Here is a 21,099-nt window from a genome sequence, read left to right on the forward strand (position 1 = left end):
CAAAATTGGAATTGATCTGCCAAAATACATATTCGTATTATAACTGTCTCCGGCAGATTCGAAACTTAGAACAAGCCCAAATTAATTGGCACAAACAACACACGCGAGATGCAGTAATTCAGAGCTAACACACGCTTGCGGGAAGCAATAATTATCCACAGCTAAGAGCCTGAGAGCAGCATAATCTGCTCGAAAGAGCATAAAAATCACACTGAAAATGGAGGTTCAGGAAGCTCTGTACAGAATCTCAATGTTCCTGAGGTTGTCCTGGGACGAACCGTGAGAGAGATCAAACGCCAGGAAGCCATCATCTGTGTGTTTGAACTCTACTTCATGCTCATCAACACTGCAAATTTCCGGCCTGGTTGCTGAATACGCCCCAAACCGACCTGGCCCTCGGCATTGGATCTGAATTGTGATCTCTGAACAATCACCTGTGCTCGTGACGTTTTCGAGCGCACCACCTGAGTTGTACATGTTAACCAGTCCAAGAGGAGCAAACTGAACAAAGCCACCAAAAACCTGGTGCAAAAACAAGAGCATTTCTCTAAGAAGTAAAAATAGATCGAATGATTCATTGCTCAAGTATTCACCCAAAAAAAATTGATTGCTCAAGAATAGATTGAGTTCTTAATACAAAGATACAAAAGGCTTGCATATTCGCGATAAAAAATTGATTGCTCAAGTAAGTAGGTGAATGGAGAAAAATCTGACCTTTATCAGCGCTATGGTATATATCTCACATGTCATAGTAGACAAGGAAACCTCCATAGTCTGATGCTTCTGAAGCCTTGAGAGAGAACCTGAAGGCGTAGCTGCAGTTAATAATCGTGAAAAAGATCGATGAAGGAGATGGGTAACAGTTGCAAGAAATATGTGTCCAATGGAATTTACATGAATTAAAAGCAAATACTGCAGTCTCTCCGTTCCAATCATCCCCAGCTATCTCCTCAAGTAACTCCACATCTGATGGGGAGAGATCACCAGTGATGCAGACGGTAGTGGGAACATGAGCATTTTCTTTCACTGGATAAGTCCAATTTCCAGCACCCTGACAGTTAAACACTCCGATGACTCCAGAAAACTTGTTCAAGTTCCATATTTTCAACAGACTGCACAAAAGTTAACTGAGTTAGTATTATTTTTAGAACAAGTAGCAGGAAACTTTTTAGAAAAATTGGTGTGTGTGTGTGTGTGTACCTTTTGCCATCCATGACAGGGTCATTGAACAGGCAATCGCGAGTAGGACGACCAGCATGCTTTGCTCTTAGAATCAAGCCATCTGGCAGAACAAGTTTTTTAAGAACACTGAAATCATGCACCCCTGGTTTGTCGCTGCATATCAGTTCAGTAATATAAAATCCATAATGAGATCATGCAAATTTCTTAAATGCAAATACAACATCTGCATAAATATACTGCAAGAATTACCTGACATAAACACCACCACCACTCAGAGCCCTCGCAGCTCCATGAAATTCTGCTGATTCATGCTTACTCTTTACATTGGCAAGAATGGAAAATTAGCTGCCAGCCTGGCATGAAAAAAAAGAAAGAAAGAGGTACTGGGGATGCCATAATCTCACATGAAACATATCCCAGTCAGGTATGAAAATTTCTCCCAAAAAAAGGCTATTGAATGCCACAGTAGCAATGTGCAGGGTTTGCATCGTTGGCTCCCGAGGCATGAAATCTTCTGATGCTCTAGCAACTGCGCTCTTCAATGAACTACAAAGAACCAAGATTTACATCAAATTTCATGTATGTCACACATATTGTTCAGCGACAAGAATATGTACCTAAAAATGCTGTCTGTATTGTGACTCATGCAGCAAATTAGGTTGTTTCCTTTGAAGTTCCGAGCGATAGATTCCTCAAGTGCTTGTTGATACTTCTGAGTTAATGCAACACGACCACCAAAACCCTTCCCAAGAGTCTCCATCACATTCTGCACATCTACCTTCACACCATCCACACCCACACTAGAAAGGTAGCTGTGCTGATCATTGTAGAAGTCATATATCATGGCAGGATCAATGATACCCACTCCAAATTTCTCCAAGCTGTCCATAGCTATATCCCTCAAATTTGCAACATTACCGGGAGACTGGACTGGGTAAACTAGCTGTGGATTGTACTTCTTCATCGCATCAGGTGTTGTGAGGACACCACCCCAATACCCATGTAAAGCATGCCATATGTAAACATACCTGTAGTTTCATACAAAGCCTTTTTCTCAACATATATTATGAAAAGCATATTATAGAACTAGTATTTCAATAAGAATCAAGTACTTGACTCCATAGTGCTCTTTGATTTTCTTGACATGGTCTCCAAGATTCTTGCAGGTTTCTCCCCTAAACTTATCGTTCTCCGTCAGATCGATAAGTCTCTCCGCAAACCTAATAATATTGCAACATGGGTAAGGAACAGATGAGTGCACTTTTATGTGTATAGATATAATATGAGGTTATGACAGTGATTTACAGTTTCAGGAAAAAAAAAAAGGAAATTGGATAGGAAATCTCACAATAAAGAAAAAGTATACAGTCTATGTTGGTGGATCTAGATTTTCTTTCACAAACAGATAAGGAGAGATTTCAAAATGTATTGGTGTTTATTTAATATGAAATCAAATACTCAAACGTCCATTTCCTGGAGTAAATTTTCTTTGTTAAACAGGAATTTAATATACTTCATGGACCGATCAGCAAGTTGAAAAATGGTTAGACGCTAACACAGTCTGTTCAATAAAGGCCTCATCCACTTCCTTGAATTCGTTAACGGTTTCTTGCCAGCCATCGTCTATAATTAGAAACCTTGGTGGTGCACCTCCTTCACACAAACTATACAACAAGAAATGCTTTATCAGGAATTGACAAATGGAGGATGCGGGTAATAAAAAAGACCTTCCAATTGTTTTCGAATATCACATAAGTAAGATCGATTCATTTGTACCTTTTAAGGCCCTCTTCAATTCCCACTGGGTTGACAGATTTATAAAAAGCATCCCAAGTGCACCACCCAAACCAGTCCAGGTTTGCAGGGATCTGGCATTTGTGATGAATTTCAACAGGACTTGTGAAAAACAAAATAACATAGAACTATAAATGACTAGAAAAGGTTTACATGATTAACAGTCTTATTCTAAGTAGAAGATAGAAGTACAAAGATGAACATCCTTAGCTACACTATACCTCTTTGTCCTCTATATGACTGAAAGTTCCTTTGATCTTAGATAACATCCTAATGGAGATACAAGTGAAGTGAGCCAGTTGCAAATAGAACAAAAATATGTGTCATTGTGATTATGTTAGAGGATGACATTACTTGATTGATTCCTTCATAAGCTTGAAAGGGTTGTCCCCTGAGTTGATGAATACAGCATCAACTGCTTCCAGTGTCTGAACCTCAGGATCACCTAAAAACAGTCCACCACTGTACTCTTCAGAAATTCCAACCGAAATTCCAAAATTTGCAGTTCGTTTCAATTCGAACACCTCGGAATCCAGCAAATCCAGAATAAACCTACCGCTCTCGAAGCAAAATTGGAGCTCATTCTCAGGACTCCCCTGGAGGCTGGCTCGGAAGCCGCCGTCAAGAACCGGCAGCATGAGCGCGTACAGCGCGGCACCCGCCTCGCTCCTCGACTCCAAGAGCAGCATCTGCGTCTCCGCTGGCACGCCGGCGGCGTCCTCGCCCACCGTCGGGATCATCCACCAGATCTTGAACCTGAACAGGGACAGCCACTTCCACCCACTGCACACCAAAACCCAACAACGAATCAGTACCACCGCTGCCGGCCGCGGCGCACACCGCAATCTCTGCTCTGGGGGCGGGGGCTCTACCTGGCGAGGGTGCCGAGGGAGAACACGTGGCGGCTGGACGGCGCGGGCGCCGTGGCGCCAAGGAACGCGGCGCCCCCCGGGGAGGCGACGACCGCGGGGCGGCGGAGGGCCACGCTGGGAGGGGCCCGCTCCAGGAGCTCCCGCCCGCCGACCACCAGCGACCCGCGCTCCAGCCGCGCCATCTCCTCGCTCCGCGGGCACGCGACGGCGGCGGAACTGAGGCTGGGACGCGGCCACGGCCGGCATTGCGCCGGGACGAGGCCGCGGGGGCGCGAATTATACCCGGGCGAGGGAGTAGGAGGAGGGGCCCGAAGCGGCGACCTCCAGGGCGCCGTCCCCGTCATCGCCATGTCAGCTTCGAGCTGGGATAGACTAAGATATCCGGTAGTACTTCCGCTGCCATGATCGGGACCCCCGAGTGTGGATGGGGGCGCTCGCCGCGACGCGAGAGAGACGGCGACGCTCGGCTCGCGTGCGCGACTACGCGGGGGGGGACGAGGGCGACAGCTACGAAATCGGGGTTTTTATGGACTATTTGGCCCCCTTCCTTCTCGAAGAGCACTGCTAAATGTACTTCGTCCTTCTCTATCATAATATAGCAATATAAGACCGAACGAGGCACTTTATAGTACAATGAATTTGGACATACTTTCTGTCCAGATTAGTTGTATTATAAAGGATGTGTTTAGTTCTCACTGAAATTGAAAGTTTGGTTGAAATATGAACGATATGATGGAAAAGTTGAAAGTTTATGTGTGTAGAAAAGTTTTGATGTGATGGAAAAGTTGAAAGTTTGAAGAAAAACTTTAAAACTAAACACGGTGAAAGTGTCACATCCTTTATAGTAAAACTAATATGGACAGGGAGCATGTCCAAATTCACTATACTATGAAGTGTCTCATCTGGTACTAGATTGCTATAATATGGGACGGAGGGAGTAACTTCTTTCTATTCTTACAAAACTCTCATAAACAATAATATCATGCGTTTAATTTAAGATGATAAAAATCATAGATATCTACGTATACTCACAGCATGATATATAGTCTAGTCTTAGTAAAACTTTAGGAAAAGAAAATTTAATACTAGTAAACTTTTCCATTCTCAAATACCACTATCCCCCTCTTGGATGACTTCGTTCTTTTACTAGAAGGAGACGATTTTTTTTTCTCTCGTGTCAATTTTTAGCCAGTGAGATGCCACGTCATCATTTATGAGGGCAAGACTATCATTTTTCCCTCAGATATGGCGACATGACGCCTCGCGGGTTAAAAATAGCACACGGGCTAAAATTTGAATTTCAGTTTAAATTATTTTAAAGTTTAACCTGTTTATTGAGGAATGAGGATGATATTTGAAGCCACATAAAACGATGGCCTGAAAAGAGAGTTTTGATCTGCACTGGACTGTGCCACGGTCACTACACAGTGCACACTGCGACGCCAACCACTCGAACTCCCCGACGAGATAAAGCGCCACGTCCAGCGACGAGCCAGTGAGCCTCCGTTCTCCACGGCGACGGCAGCAAATCGCAGCCATGCTCCGCGCTCCGCCTCAGGCGCCGCGGGCCTCGCGGCGGCCGCCTCCGCCGCGGTGCTCCCCTGCCGCAGGCGCGTCGCCGCCGCCGTCGGCCGGCGGCATCCGGCGGCTGGTGCTGACGCCGGAGGGCCGGGCGAAGCTGGACGCGCGGCCGGACCGCGACTTCTACGCGTTCCCGCGGCTCGTCAAGCACGTGGACGACGGCTTCCTCGCGGCGCTCGCCGACCTCTACCGCGAGCGCCTCCGCCCCGGGTGGGACGTGCTGGACCTCATGAGCTCCTGGGTCAGCCACCTGCCGCCGGAGCGCGAGCTCCCGCTTCGCCGCGTCGTCGGCCACGGCCTCAACGCCCAGGAGCTCGCCAAGAACCCACGCCTCGACTACTTCTTCGTCAAGGACCTCAACAGGGAGCAGCGGCTCGAGCTCCAGACCTCCAGCCTCGACGCCGTCCTCTGCACCGTCAGCGTCCAGTACCTTCAGTCCCCTGAGAAAGTATGCCCGCCATTGCTGACATTGGGAAAACTCTATTCATTAAGAGGATATACATGTAACTTAAAAAGTCATCGCAAATTATTTTTAAAAAAAATTAGTATAATAATTTAATATGTAATATATCACTTCACAACCATACATATTCAAATTCAACTTATACCTATTGAGACAAAAATAATAAATTTGACGAAAAGAACACGTAATTCATGGTCAAATTTATTGTTTTTGTTTTCAATTGTATAAATCAAATTTTAACTTGTATATTTGTAAAAATATATATCATATATTGATTTATCTTGATTTTTTTAATTATAACATTTTGAACGCCAATCTGCCATTGCTGCATTCTTCTCCAGATCTCTTGATTGTTTTGTGTCGTGTAGGTTTTCGCGGAGATCTTCCGAGTGCTGAAGCCGGGGGGAGTGTGCATCGTGAGCTTCAGCAACCGGATGTTCTACGAGAAGGCGATCGGGGCGTGGCGGGAGGGCACGGCCTACAGCCGCGTGCAGCTCGTGACGCAGTACTTCCAGTGCGTCGACGGGTTCACGGAGCCGGAGGTGGTGAGGAAGCTGCCCTCCGACGCCGCCGGCGGGAAGCGGGCGTCGCCGCTGGACGCCGTGATGAGGCTGTTCGGGATGGCGGGCTCGTCCGACCCGTTTTACGCGGTCATATCGTACAGAAACTTCAAGCCCATGTGAAGTTTTTACATGTAGGTGCCAGAGCCAACTTACTGCTAAAACGCATGGAAATCTTGAGATGTACATCTAGTATTATAATTAGGGATGTACTTCCTCCGTTTCAAAAATGTTTGACTGTTGACTTTTTAGCATATGTTTGACCGTTTGTCTTATTTAAAAAAAATTAAAAAATATGTAAAACTATATGTGTACATAAAAGTATATTTAATAATAAAATAAAAGTATATTTAATAATAAATTAAATGATATGAAAAGAATAAATAGTTACTTACATTTTTTTTAAATAAGACGAATGGTCAAACACGTACTAAAAGGTCAACGGTGTCAAACATTTTAAAACGGAGGGAGTATATAATTTACAGAATCTCACTATTTGTGCAAAAGAACTATTTTGTGGGTGTTGGAACTGAACTTGGAACAGAGGTGTTCGAGACAGAGACATCTCTGCGTAGCGCGTGGTGTTCTCTTCCATCCAAATTCCAAACTAACAACATTCTCAATGGAGAAATTATCAAGCCCATTCCTAGCGTGAAACAAATCACGTATATGAAAGGCTAAGAAGTACTTTTATTGGTTATTATCGAGTATTGCTCAGAGCTCACGCTCGATCTACAGCATCTGACAGATGACCATGACTGAACGTCTCAGACCAAACCATCTACTCAACCTCGTTAGAAGAAACTAATTAGCACTAATCAAACTACCCAACTACCCAAGTAGACTGAGCGTCGAGATATTTACATGTGTTTTCATGACCTCCTAGAGCCGTCGACCTTAGGAATCCTGCAGCTGAGCGGAGCGGCTGGTCAGAGGGACGTAGCGGACGGACGCGTCGTTCTGGACGGTCACCGAGCCGTCGGCGTTCTTGTCGACCACCTGCAGCTCCTGGAAGTAGCTGCCGACGGGTATGACCATCCGGCCGCCGGTCTTCAGCTGATCGACCAGAGGCTGAGGGATCTCCGGTGCCGCGGCGCCCACATGAATGGCGTCGTATGGTGCATCGTCAGGCCAACCAAGCCTGCCATCTGCAGCGTTGAGAACGGCAAGAAATATTATGCGCATAGTGATTTTGCATTTTAGATTTCGCCAAGATGGAAGCAAAGCATGCGTTCAGTAATACACTAATTCTAGTGCCAGTATCAGACCAGTTAGTAGCTTAGCATACCTGCAACATGGAAAGAAAGAGATCCATCCTTCAGTAATTGTGCTGCGGCACTTCTTTGGACATTCTCAGTCGAAGCAGCGACAAGCTCAGGAATATGTTCTATCCCCACTGCGCGGCCTTCTGGTCCAACCATCATTGCAAAACAAGCTGTCAAGTAACCGCTGCCTACAAGAGTTACACATGCAGATGAAATGTGTCAATAGTTAGAAAATTGTTTGTATCTCAACTATCTAATACTAATGGATAACAGCAAGTCGTTCACACAACTGCATGGTCTAGAAAACTCAACAGGGCACTCTAAAAACAACCGCATTTGCTATAGTACAGGACTACAGGAGTATGGTGTTTCAGTAATGAACCTGAATACCTGATCCAACATCTAGAGCATGCATTCCTGGCTGCAAGTGATCCTTCAGTAGCTCCAAGCAGGTCGCATGCATGTGAGGAGCAGATATCGTCGCGTTATAACCAATAGGCATAGGGCTGTCAGTGTAAGGAGTAAGGCCCTCTGCTACGAACAATGCTCTGTCAATGCTTTCCATTACTTCAGCCACTTTATCAGTTCTAACAGCACCATATTGCTTCAGGTATTCGACAAGAGCTTTGTTCTTGTCCAGTGATCCTTGAGTCCAGAATTGCTGGATGGCAAGCAAGCAATGGTCAGATGAAAGCATCCATCGCAGGTATGATCATAGCTTGAAACTAATACATGGGGTGTTCTTGAAAGTAGTGCATGCATCTGGAAAACAACCAAATCCACAATGCTGAAACTTTTTTTTTGGGGGGGAACGACAGAGCTCAAAAGTTAAATGTTCACTCATCATAATTCTATAGTACATGGATCATTTGGAAAGCAACCACGAATTCACAAGACCTAAAATGTAAAATTCACATTTACATGGACATGGTAAGATACGGGATTCATTTACAGCATGGATTTCACTTTAAGGTAGTCCCTATATATGAAGTTAGGTCGCCAAAAGGTGAACATTTTTAGTCACAAGGGCAAAGCAAACAGCTGAGCAATCCAGCACACCTCCGAAATTCACTGGTTTGGACATCTGCGCTTTCAAGTGATTCCCCAAAATTAGCCACGCAACTTTACCCTAACAGGTCACACGAGGAGCCATCCGGAGCAGGTTCCGGTTCGGCATCGCCGGGCACAAATTTCCACGGAATCGGGATTGCCACAGGAGAAAATCGATAGGGGAGGGGAGGAGCACCAACGCTTACCGCCATCCGGTGGAACGGGATGCAGCGCAGCGGCGGAGGGGGCGGTGTTGGCCGGGGAGGAGTCGCGGCGAGGAGGAGGTGGTGGAGGAAGCGGCGGGGGAGCGCGGCGGAGGAGGGCGACAGGCAGCGGGCGGGTGAGGCGGACGCGGACGCGATGGCGGCGGCGAGGCACATGACGGCGGCCCCCCGTGCGTCAGAAACCCGTTAAAAAGAGGACGAGGCGGCACGAGGAGGGGAGCAGGACAGGTGGTGGGGGTGGTTGCCGCTGCGGTGGCCGTGTGGAGAAGCTCCCTCTCGACAGGTGGCCGCCTCTCCGGCGAACTCTGGTAGCGTGGGTGGGGGACGGGTGCCTGCCGGCTGCCGCCCAGGAAGGGACGGGTGTGCGCGCGTGGCCTGCCTATCCAGACCTTCCATTCAGTACTCAGTACTACTTCGCGGGTTGGCTGGTTGCTCTGCCCCGGTGCGATACGATACGGGTATTCCGTCTCCTGAATTCGGAAGAGACCGAGAGATCGTGAAGGTTGAAGATTCACCAAATCACCGTAGATGCGCCTGCATCAGCAGGGTTCGCCCATCATCTGTCAGCAGCGAACTCGTAGTAGTAGTGACAGAAAGCATCTCGTTCAAACGCCTCTGTTGTTTATATTCAGATACTAGTAGAACATTATCAAGCAATCTGCAGTGTGGACATGGCCAAGATCGTGCCTGTCAAAGAAGGTTGTATTTAGGACATGCCAGCACAGGTATCAGTGTAAAGATGCAGTACAGTGATTATCCAGAAATCCACGGATCCTAGTAGAAGTTGTTGCCCCAGGTCATTTTTACGCATTCACAGCAAGTGGTACTAGCATTAACAGGCTTCTCGAGTATGAATTTTGCTCGGGTCCCTTAGCTATCCATCTGACCACAAGCTTTTCTCCCCCAAAATAAAAGCACTAGCTGGTACAAGTTGTATCCTGTATGTGTATACATCAAGTCAGTAAACTGATTTATCCAGACGATTTTGCTTTGTTCAGATAATAAACCGTTTTGCTGATGCCATAGTTTAAAACTATATGCTTAGGTGTTTTTATATCTTTCTGCCAGAGGCAACCTTATAGATTTGGAAGCTAGAGATAAGAGATCCCTGAAGTACCTCAAAAGTCCAAAAGAAGTTGTGGCAATACACGCTCCAGATGGGTGGGTTCAATAGTTGTTGTGCCCTCTGCTTCGGCAATAAAAGCAGAACGTTGAACAGCCTCTGCAAGAAAATTTCTCTAGTTACACTGTAGCTATGGAGTATTGACTTCATGTCACTTAACACCATGAGGCAATAGAACAATTTAAGAGGTACATACCTGTGACAAATATCCGTAGAAGTTCACAGCTCACTTTAAGCGCACTGGCGTTGGCTGTGAAGGTGAACAGATAGTCAACACCACACAAGAAGGCTCTCATAGGATGATAGGGAGTTAATTTCAAGTTCAAGATTTAAACTACCCCAACAGAAATCTAAGGGTGGAGATTCTTTTTTCAGTATTAGGTGATTGGGCGCACAGAATTGAATTTAACAAGACTTGGTTTTTCACAACTCACAGCTATTCTTTTAACAAATACTAGAGACAAAATCTGATAATATTGTTTTTTTCGCTAGGATGCCTTAAACATTTGAGACAAGTTATTGTTACTTGTTAGGTCTATTTTCAATTTCTTATCCAACAGGCCAACAGGGTCAAATTGTTATAGCCTGGTTGGCACACTTGGTGCTGGCATTAGTTGCTGTTGTAAGGATATACCAAACCCTGAAAGGACTAGAGGTCTAGAGCCCATCTGCTACACTATAAAACAATAGCAAAAACTGAATTGTACAACCAAGATGATCAACAAATGTCCACTGCTGCAGCATATGCAACTATAAAAGAGGAAAGACTAACTGATGAATGTCTAAACTAGTATGCCAACAAGATCCTGTTACATCATAAGTGGCTGGACGCCTGGACCGATTGATTGTCATGCTGAAATCAGATAGACTTCTTGTTGCCCTCTGTATTGCACAACTTAAATTGTTGTCAGGATTCGCTTGTAAAGTAAAATAAGGTGCCACCCACAGGGCCCGTGAAACGGAGGTAAACATCACTGTAAAGTTACCCAAACTCCAAAGTAATAGTTACTAGTAATAACAGAATTTAGCAAAGTTGATACTGATGAGATTCAGCTCCAAAAAGCAATTGCAAGAAATGTAAAAACTTCTGATGCTGCCACTAGTGTTGATAACCTGCTGCCATTTAACAGCACCGAATACTACCAACAGATGTGCATGGTCAAGCTTATTCCTAGTTCCTACCAGTGGCTAAGGAGACTAATCAGATGTAACAAAGCAAAACGCATAAATCGCATGTTTTACTGTAGCAGAAGGTGATTTACCAGTGGCACTACGATTCCTCCTTGATGTCTCCGGGGCAGGCTGTCAATTAGAGAAGGAAACATTCAGACCAGAGTACATACACAACAGAAAGAAGAGTAATCTGAAACAGATTAGGAGTAGCTGAAAGAAGAACGGCCACAGAAAACAATCATTTGGAGGCAAGGATCTGGGACCAGATCAAGGAATCACCTCGACCTCGATGACCTCGTCGCCGGCATCGCCGCCGCCGCCGCCCCTCTCGCCCCGCCGGCTCCACACCAGCTTGAAGATGGCACGGATCAGATCCTGCCCCCAGATCCCCAAAACAAGCCCCGTCAACGTACCGCATCAACCCCAAAACTGGATTTATTCCGATCAAAAGGAGGGGGTAGCTCACCGGATCGAAGGTCTCGCCGCCGCGCGCCGCCTCGTCCTCCATCGCGGGTGGCTTCCGTTTCGCCCGGGCCGCGAGCGGGAAAACGCCGGGAGGGGGAGGGGATTAGGGCAAGTAAATGGCGGGAAGGGGTTTCAAGGTGGGCCTTGGTGGGCCCGTTTCAGGTGATCCCTTTACTAAATTGGGCTTTATTTTGGGCTATAAATTCTACTAATAGGCCTCTTCGAGCCTTTTCCCTCCATTTTCTCCCTTGCTAGCCGCCAAGCTGACGCGAGATGGTTTACCTTGCAGGAAAGGTAAAGCTTTTTTGGTTCATTTCTTTCTTTTTTGAATGGAAAAGCAAATTGTTGATTGAACTGGCAAGTCAATCACCAACTCGCCTAGACGATGGCTGCAAGTTTCCTCTGGTCATCCCATATCATGCTCGCATGTCGTAAAGGGGCTCGTATTTAATCTGTTTGAAGATGGCCAGCATTGCCCTGATTAACTTCAGGATTGTTTAATCTTGCGTGATTGAACATCCTTGGTATACTACTAATTTCGTGATTAAGCTGCCTGCTTGCTTCCTTAATGGCAGGTGAGTCAGGATGGTCGGAGAAAAGGCAGAGAACGACCTTTTCAGGGGACTATCATCGCCGTGAACGAACTCCTCCCCTTTGAAGGAGCAAAACTGTTCTAAATCATCTGCTTCCCCTTTCCCTGTTTCCCACCGCTTTTCAGTTTCTCTCGCCAACTTCTGAAGATTGTTTAAGAAACCTTGCGTCCTTCCTCGTTTTCTTTTCCTTTTTTTTCTTTGGTGTGGAGGGTTTCATTAAAGAATGAAACTTTCCTGGAGTCAAAAGTCCAAACAAATTATGTACTATACATTGTTCACTGTTCAGAAACCACTTCCCCCAAACCGTGCGACCTCTCTCTCTCTCTCTTGTGATTTCTAAAAGCCATTCGTCTCCATGCTTGCAAATTGCGATCACTATTTCGAGTGCATTTTGGTATGGACTTTGGAGATACAACATGACGGGCCTGTTCACTTTGTTGCCAAAAAAAACCTTACCAAATTTTGATATAATTTCTTATATAGTTACCAAAATTTGGCAGCAAACTAAATGTAGCCATTTTTTTGTAACTTTACTAAAATTTAATAAGATTGAAAATGGTATCAAAGTGAACAGGCCCGACAACTTGACAAGCAGAACAGGTAGCTAAGACGCATCCATTTCGCAGGTCAGATCTGCTCCTTGATCGTTTCGCGAGAGCCGAACAACAGTGTGCCATGCGTCCATATGCGTTCGACTTAAGCATAGGGCCCCTCTCTTATCCTATCAATATCATCATCGTCTTCTTCGTCGCCGTCATGGGGCCTCCTCTCCTTCTCCCCTTGTCTGCTTCCTGGGGCAGGGCTAGCACTGGTGACAGTTGACCAAACGCGATCGATCGCTTCAATTCTTTAATGACTTTTTCTTCTTCTTCTCCCGTCGCCTAGCTACTGCAGGAGCATGATCTGTTTCTGTGGGTGAAGGTTCTGGAAGCGGAATATCTGGCCGGCTCGCTCCATCCAATCATGGGGCTTGGCGGGTGGAAGCTTCTGTGCCAATGTCTGTCAGACTGTCACGCCGTGGACCTGCTGAAAAATGCAGTGTGCAGGGGGTGAGGAGAGGCGTGCACCGACCGCCACCGCCACGCGTACGGCTCGGATTTGTTTGGTTCATCGCCACAATATAGATCCGTCCATCAAGGTACAATCAGAAATTGGACAGGAGCTCTACTGCCAATTCAGCAGCTTTGGCCCCGCCGGTATAGATTATTTGTCACAGAATGGTGTCCGCATTTTTTTTATATGCAAGTTTCTTAGAAATAGTATTTAAAATATCAACTTTGTGCTGGTTAATTATTTTCTTTTTGTACCCTTGAAATATTATCATAAAATCAATTGAGAGTCTTGCTCCGCAAAAATACCAGATGAGCATGAGCTGATCAATTCCAGCGCCGCAGCCGCAGCAAAGAGTGCAAGACAGTCGATCAGGCCAAGAGGCACCAACCGTGTGTAGGGGACAAACGAAAAACGAGTAAGGGGGTGTTTAGATCTAGGAGTATAAAGTTTCAGCGTGTCACATCGGTTATTACATAGGGTGTCGCATGGGGTATTCGGGCACTAATAAAAAAAACTAATTACAGAATCCGTCAGTAAACAACGAGACGAATTTATTAAGCCTAAATAATCCGTCATTAGCAAATGTTTACTGTAACACTACATTGTCAAATCATGGAGTAATTAGGCTTAAAGATTTGTCTCGCAAATTAGTCGCAATCTATGTAATTAGTTATTTTTTAGTCTATATTTAATACTTCATGCAGGTGTTCAAACGTTTGATGTGACAGGGTGTAAAATTTTTGTGTGGGAACTAAACGGGGCCTAAGGGAAACCGCTACTATGTACTGTATCACGAGTTCCTTATGAAAATGCAAATTATATTCAGGAACTAAATATGAACTCCTTCAATTTTAAAATATAACAATCTCGAATCGAATTTGATACAAATTTAGTTATACCTTGTTTTGTCCTAAAATATTATTACTACTATGTACCTAGTATGTGATGCAATATTTCTTTCATTTTACTAGAAAATATCACATCACATACATATACTATATATAGCAATATTTTAAAACTAACGAAGGATTAGTTTTTTACAGGCGCGGAGCTATGTATAGTTAGGGAGTGTCCGGGAACCCGGTTGAAAAGAAAAATTAGTTACAATTTATCTATTTTCACCATATGTTTATATATCCTGTCAGTTTAAATTTAGACACTCATATTAAGATTCAAATCAAAGTAACAAATGAATGGAACCATTCATTTTGTTCTAGCTCCGCCCATAGTTTTTTAGATTTTAGGACGACGGACTGAGTATTATTTGCCATCACAGCACGTCGCATGCTTAATCTCTGTGTTCGTTGTGAGCTGTGACAATACTCAATAGGATGTCAATTGTTGGAGTAGCTCACTGTGCTGACTTGTGAGCAGCTAGGTACTGTGCCGAGTTGCTAGTTGATCCATTTGCTGTGTTGACGAAGCTAACAATGCCAGAATATTCCAAGACTTAATAGGCTCCATGTGCCACACTGTATACAAGTACACTACACGTCAATTCATACACTAGTATATATGTACTAGTAGATGGAAACAAAATGCACAATCTCAGTGTACGAGTAGTAAATACTAGTGTAATACGTGGTGCCTCGTTCATGCACCTAAAACTTCCTCCCGTTGATTGAAAATTTGAAACTATGGGTGGCAGAACAATGGTTTTGCCACTTGTTTATGACATACTCCTACCCTACCTGATCCATGGAATTTCTTTGTACTAACCAGGTTATTCCAGCCTGCCACGCTGGCTTACACTTGGACGATACAGTCAGCTACATCATCTTTTCACATTGTCACATTTGCTGGTCAAATACTCCACGATGAGGACCTCTCCTGAAATATTTCTATACACGGCCTGCATAATCAGGGGACGTGCCAATGCACGCACCACCAGTTGAATCCCACATTAACAATCCATTCCCTTACAAAAAAAGTAAAAAAAAAAATGAATGAATCTCCTCCTAACCTGCTGCTAGTATCCCACCAGCTACATAAATTGCATTTGACTCCTCGAGCTAGCGAAGCCTACCTACGTGGCTACGTGATTAAAAGAAGATGGCGCGGCGCTGAGGCAGACGTGAGTCAGTGTCGCGATTAACTAATCGGTCGAGATCGAGCTGCTGCTCCTCCGCCACCACCGCGCGCCAACGCTGCCGGATCATTAGCGCGGCTCGCGCTAACTCGTTGCTCCTTCCATCTTAAAATATAAAAAATTTTAATTGGATGTAACATAGTACTTGATATTCACACTCATCATCAACTAAAAAAAATGTTGATTCAATGTAACAGATTTATTGTTCAAGTTTATAATACTAGATATATCACATATTCACATCGGATCAAAGTTACTTATTTTAAAATACAGGGAATAATTCATTCTACCTTACTCTCACGCCTGTCATCATGTACTAGCAGTGTAGCTAGGATTTATCAAACCGTGTGATGGTTTAAAAACTGAAAAAAAAAAACATCACATATGATAACCATAGTGACTGTATGATTTTGTAAACCCTGGATGTAGCTCGCTCCACGCACGCCTCGCGCCACCGGGCGGATCAACTGCGAGGCTCGTGTTTTCTGCGACCGCGCGCCAACTGCGATTACTTTACACTGATTTTTAAATCCTCAAGGGTGATGTGTACAGATCTACTACTGCTACAACATGGGTTGATTAAGCTTAGCTCTAGAATACTATAATACAAGTGCTTATCGGATATAAGCTGCCGTATACAATCGAATGGATAGATATTGTGTTTATCGGCGTGTGTCGTTTTGCCGTCCAGCTCATGGAGGCACCACCAACCCCTGGCCTGCCTCCCTGCTAAAATATCTCCGGGGAAAAGGCTGCAGCAGATACGCCCTTGCTGCTCGGCTTCATCATGCACAGAAACAGAACCGAAGGAACAGCAAAATGTTCAGTTCAAGGACAGTTTAGCAACAGTCCTTCACTCGCATCGCATCTCTCCAAAGTTAACCAGCGGGCCCTTGCTAGTGAGGTCGGTTGCTTAAAGCTTATTGACATGGCTAAACAGCCAGACAGCAGTGCTATTCAGGTCACACACGACAAGCAGCAGCAGGGCAGAGCTGGCAGGCAATGTTTACATATGTTAGGCCTTAACACTGACAGAGCATGAGTCAAAAATCAAAAGGGTGTAGCAGGTACCATGATAAATCGGTCTAGCATCGGATCGTGCGAATCAGCAACAGTGCAGACCCAAAAAAGGGATTAAGCATCAGATTAGCTAAAACCTAGTCATAATCATCTGCTAAGTGCATGGATCATTGCAGTGCGTGGCCAACTCGTCTGCAGGACAGAGGCGCACAGAATCTTATCATTGTATCCAGCGAGATCGGTAGGGTTTGGTTCGTCACGCTCACGTCGATCCCAATCCGATCACGCCAGCATGAAAGCGATCGAGCCTGCACTTCCTCTCTGCTGCTTTGCTTGCTCCAGATCGATCGATCTCATCTCCAACTCCAAATCCCCAGCGATACACGCCCGCTTTACAGGCATGCAGCTGCAATGCTGCGTTGCCCACAAACTACAAACTATATGTGCAATTATTATCCATTGGCAGATCGGCGATTGGCGTCAGATTTGGAGTTTATCGTGGTGCAAAATGAACGGTCAGTTACTTCATTTTGGTAATTTGGTTGTATTCTGTGGATGATAGTTATGTCAGACATTCTCCTATCTGCTTTGACAGTAGCCCAACCTGAAGAGAAATTGAATGGATAGATTGTTTCTTGACTTCTTTTTACTGAGCCATTCATGTCGATTTTGACACTTGATAGCCAAGCTAGAGTGAGAGACGACAATTGAAGAGCTCCTTTTCCTTTTGGAAAGTTACAGATCAGAACAGGACACCAGCCTAACGCTGATGAACCAATTAGGTGGGTCTTTCTCGCTATTCTTCCGGTCTTATATTTGTCAAAGTAGATAACACAGCTATTGTTGTAGCACACAAAGAAAGGCAAAAAAACACATTGTCAAAACAGGATTTCGGCAATATAAACGGGGTAGCGCACGAGATCTAAAAGTGGATAAATGTGGAGACAAGATCTAGACAGGTTCAGACCCTCTCATCAACCCTCTCATAATACTCTACTCCTGTTTGGGGATTTGAATCCACCGGGTGTAGTATTGATTTGACGATCTAGTTGTGAATCTCATGCCCTAGAGGGCCTCTTGCCCGCCTTATATAGGATGGGGGGCAGGATTACAAGATAGAAACCTTAACTAATACGATATCGGCTTCCTAAATCTATTATCAAACCAAAACTTTACGCCATTCCGTAATATACAAGGAAACGTAATACCCAAGTCATGATCCGTTACATATTCCATAGATCTAAACTATCCCCTATAACTAGTCTGATAACCATGCCGTGTGGGTATGGGGTACCCATAATCTCCACACACATAAAGACAATTGATTTACAAGATTTTAGACTTATGAAAGTTATAAAAATTTCTTTCAATTAAAATTGCACGACATTGCTAAACCCTAAAATTGCTGCAATTTTATTTCACTTTACTGTGATTTTCTTGTTATATATGGTTTTACTTTATTTTTATGTATTTGGTTTTTTTGCATGTACTTCTGTAAAATTTTATTAATTATAAGTTTGTTTCATGTCATTTGTAAATTTTTACATGTTAGAATAATTTATTGTTCAATCATTTGGGAATTTATGAGAACCATAAGATTATTAGTACCATCCAAGGATGAGAAATGTAACTGTATTTTTGAAAAATCCAGACGCCTGAAATGTCCACTCCCTGAAGGAAAATGTAAGCAAATTTGAAATCACTACTTAAGAGCTTTTGCACGTAGTTTTGTAAAGTTTTATTAATTATAAGTTTGTTTCGTGTCATTTGTAAATTTTTATATGTTAGAATAATTTATTTTTCAATCATTTGGGGATTTATGAGAACCATAAGATTATTAGTATCATCCAAGGATGAGAAATGTAACTGTATCTTTTGAAAAATCCAGACACCTGAAATGTACACTCCCTGAAGAAAAATGTAAGCAAATTTGAAATCACTACTAATAAGCAGCTTTTGGAAAGTCCAAAAATATAGTGGACCGTAGAGACTCCCCTCTCCCGTATATACACAAAGGCAGGAGTATCTCCATTCTCAAACAAGTCAAACTCCGTGAGTCCAAAACCGAACAGAAAAAGAAGAAAAAAACACACACTTTTCTACGTCAAAAATCGTGCCAAACCGGGACCTTGCTACGATGCCGCCGCAACCCGCAGCGACCAGAGCCGCACCTCGCCGTCAAAACTGGCGCTGCAAACCCTCCACTCCTCGTCGCCGCCGTCGTCGTCGGCGCGACGCTTCTTCTGCGCCGTCACGAGCGCCGCCGCGACCGACCTGACCGCGCTCCCGTGCCCGTCGATCACCGCGACGCAATAGTACCCGCGCCCGTCCGCGCCGCGCCGCCAGGCGCGGACCGTCTGGTCCGCCGCCCCGCTGACCACCAGCGCGCCGTCGGCGGCGTCCCCGGCCGCGCACGCGACGGAGAGCACCGCCCTGCGGTGCCCGCGCAGCGCGCCGACCGCGACCATGTGGCTCGCGCTGTCCTCCCTCTCCCACACTACGACGCAGCGGTCGTTGCCGCCGGAGTAGAGCACCTGGCCGCCGCACCCGACGGCGACGGCGTTGACCGCCGCCGCGTGGCGGGACAGGGTGGCCACCAGGTGGTAGGCGGGCTTCTTGCCCGGGCGGCGCAAGGCCCTGTCTGGCCCGGCCGCCGGCGCCCGGGGCGCCCAGACGCGGACGCGCCTGTCGGCGGAGGCGGTGTAGACCGTGCCGTCGTGCGCGACGGCGACGGCGTTGACGGCGTCGTCGTGCGCCGGCAGCGACTGGAGGCAGCGGAGGGACGGGACGGCCCACACCTTGAGCGTCTTGTCCCAGGAGACGGAGAAGAGGAGGCGGCCGTCGGCGGAGGCCGCGACGCCGGACACGGCGTCGGCGTGCTCTATCCAGAGCCGACGGTGGTGGCGGCGGACGGTGACGTGGTTGGACGGGACGGGGAACCGGCGGAGCCGGTCGGAGACGGTGGGGAGCGCGGCGGCGAGGCGGAGCCGGTCGGGCGCGCGGGAGGACATCCGCCACAGCCGCAGCCTCCCGTCCTGGTGCCCCGTCACGGCGGCCTTGCCGCCATGAAGGTGCGCCACGCACTTGACCGACCCGGCCGCCGAAGTATCATCCGCCATGTCGGAGGTGGAGGTCGCCTCCATGGTGTACACGTCGTGGAGGACCACAGCCGCCGGCCTGGCGACGACGACGACGAGACCACCACCGCCGTGAACCGAGTAGTCCGCCGCCGCGACGGCGGCAGCCGATGCCGCCGCCGCCGCCGTGGACAGAGGGCACAGAGTAGTAACATGGGCGAACGACGCGGCGAGGCTTGCGCTCGTGCTGCCCGTCACATCCGACAGCGACGGCAGCGAAGGGAGGGACATCGACGACGACGCCTCCGACACCGCGGCCGCCGCGGCGGAAGACGACGTCGAGACAGTCGACGAGGAGGACGACACCGCCGCTGCCTGCTGCTTACTGCCGCTATTGCTGCTGTCTCCCTCGCCGGCGGCTGCCGCGCTGTCGCCGGTGGCCATGCAAAGCCGCGGGAGAAGCCGCATCAGGAGACACCACCACCCACTGTGACAGCGGCCGCGACTCCGTGGAATGGAGGAGTTGGTTCGAGTGCGAGGAGGGGGTATTTGTACGCGCAGGCTTGGGTCGGCTTCCTCCATCTGACGACTGGGGATTGTCCGGCACATGTACGGGTGGGAGACTGGACGGTCAGGATGGCCCCGATGTGACCTGTCGGTACGCGCTCGGTTCGAGTGGACAGCCCGGGGCGGAGGTGTCGGGGGCACCGGTGTGCGGTCGCTGGCGCGAGCCCGCCCCGCCTTACGGTCGGTCGACGTCGTCCGATCCACCCGGTTGGAATCGCCGCTGCGTCAACGTGTGATCTTGCAAAAAAAAAAAAAAGAAAAATGAAGAAATAAGTGTGATGTGATCAACTTCTGTACACCAGCTTCTCAATCTCAGATCGTGATGCTTGCTGTACACTTACAAAGTGTACAGATCACGTTTGGTCCAGGATTAGTGCCTCGACTGCCTCCCCGGAATTTTCATACTACATTCTAACCTGATGAATTAATCGGGACCGATGTGATTTTTTCCATCAAACGAGGCCATGAATTTAACACTAAAATGTATGGTACCTTTTGCTTTGGACATCGCGGCCTGTACCAAAGTGTCAAGTGCCAATTAGCCCTGTGCAATTCCATTTGTGCGTGCACACGAGAGGCTCTCTCTCGATGAACAGTAGGGACTCCGAAGTGACGGTTCGGCAAGTGGTTCGCGTCAGGACCATACGCTGAAGAAATATGCGTGCAAAACATGTACGATCGAGTACGACCGTAACGTGACTGACATCTCGGCTCCAGTGGGTAAGATGTTATGTTTACGTCGGATGGAACCACCGGTTTTTGTTTCAACGTGGCAAACTGTATCGGGACTTGAAACGTGAGCCGCATGCGTTTTATGGCTTCACCTATGGATCCATAAATTGACACGTCCATCTTCTCCTGTGTCTTTATATGCCAATGTGTGTGTTAGTGTGAACTTTGAAGGAGTATAGTACAATTCAATGTGGGTTGGTCCACTGCCACGCATTG

General features: G+C 46.6%; 5 protein-coding genes across 5 annotated transcripts; 1 reads left to right on the forward strand and 4 right to left on the reverse strand.

Moving 5' to 3' along the window:
• Positions 1-11: 11 nt before the first annotated feature.
• LOC127770538 (probable galactinol--sucrose galactosyltransferase 2) lies at positions 12-4,343 on the reverse strand. The gene is made up of 14 exons (XM_052296295.1): positions 3,849-4,343; positions 3,533-3,759; positions 3,331-3,421; positions 3,198-3,246; positions 2,959-3,050; positions 2,739-2,846; positions 2,295-2,402; positions 1,800-2,210; positions 1,587-1,728; positions 1,432-1,499; positions 1,201-1,335; positions 895-1,112; positions 715-803; positions 12-522 (listed from the first exon to the last, which is right to left on the reverse strand). Exons 1-14 carry the CDS (start codon positions 4,196-4,198, stop codon positions 226-228), a joined length of 2,385 nt encoding a protein of 794 aa, XP_052152255.1. The 5' UTR covers positions 4,199-4,343; the 3' UTR covers positions 12-225.
• Positions 4,344-5,270: 927 nt separating this feature from the next.
• Positions 5,271-7,010, forward strand: LOC127771936 (uncharacterized). Its single transcript, XM_052297884.1, has 2 exons — positions 5,271-5,877; positions 6,261-7,010. The coding sequence occupies exons 1-2, from the start codon at positions 5,386-5,388 to the stop codon at positions 6,573-6,575; spliced, it is 807 nt and encodes a 268-aa protein (XP_052153844.1). The 5' UTR covers positions 5,271-5,385; the 3' UTR covers positions 6,576-7,010.
• Positions 7,011-7,075: 65 nt separating this feature from the next.
• Positions 7,076-9,401, reverse strand: LOC127771935 (protein-L-isoaspartate O-methyltransferase). Its single transcript, XM_052297883.1, has 4 exons — positions 8,974-9,401; positions 8,108-8,378; positions 7,741-7,905; positions 7,076-7,600 (listed from the first exon to the last, which is right to left on the reverse strand). Exons 1-4 carry the CDS (start codon positions 9,145-9,147, stop codon positions 7,350-7,352), a joined length of 861 nt encoding a protein of 286 aa, XP_052153843.1. The 5' UTR covers positions 9,148-9,401; the 3' UTR covers positions 7,076-7,349.
• Positions 9,402-9,639: 238 nt separating this feature from the next.
• Positions 9,640-11,834, reverse strand: LOC127771937 (protein MHF2 homolog). Its single transcript, XM_052297885.1, has 6 exons — positions 11,754-11,834; positions 11,567-11,662; positions 11,377-11,416; positions 10,311-10,364; positions 10,109-10,213; positions 9,640-9,929 (listed from the first exon to the last, which is right to left on the reverse strand). Exons 1-5 carry the CDS (start codon positions 11,793-11,795, stop codon positions 10,110-10,112), a joined length of 336 nt encoding a protein of 111 aa, XP_052153845.1. The 5' UTR covers positions 11,796-11,834; the 3' UTR covers positions 9,640-9,929; position 10,109.
• Positions 11,835-18,428: 6,594 nt separating this feature from the next.
• On the reverse strand, positions 18,429-20,533 carry LOC127769810 (protein JINGUBANG-like). Its single transcript, XM_052295468.1, has one exon. The coding sequence runs from the start codon at positions 20,191-20,193 to the stop codon at positions 18,640-18,642; it is 1,554 nt and encodes a 517-aa protein (XP_052151428.1). The 5' UTR covers positions 20,194-20,533; the 3' UTR covers positions 18,429-18,639.
• Positions 20,534-21,099: the final 566 nt, after the last annotated feature.

This window comes from Oryza glaberrima, chromosome 4 (assembly GCF_000147395.1).
Source record: "Oryza glaberrima chromosome 4, OglaRS2, whole genome shotgun sequence".
NCBI lineage: Eukaryota > Viridiplantae > Streptophyta > Magnoliopsida > Poales > Poaceae > Oryza > Oryza glaberrima.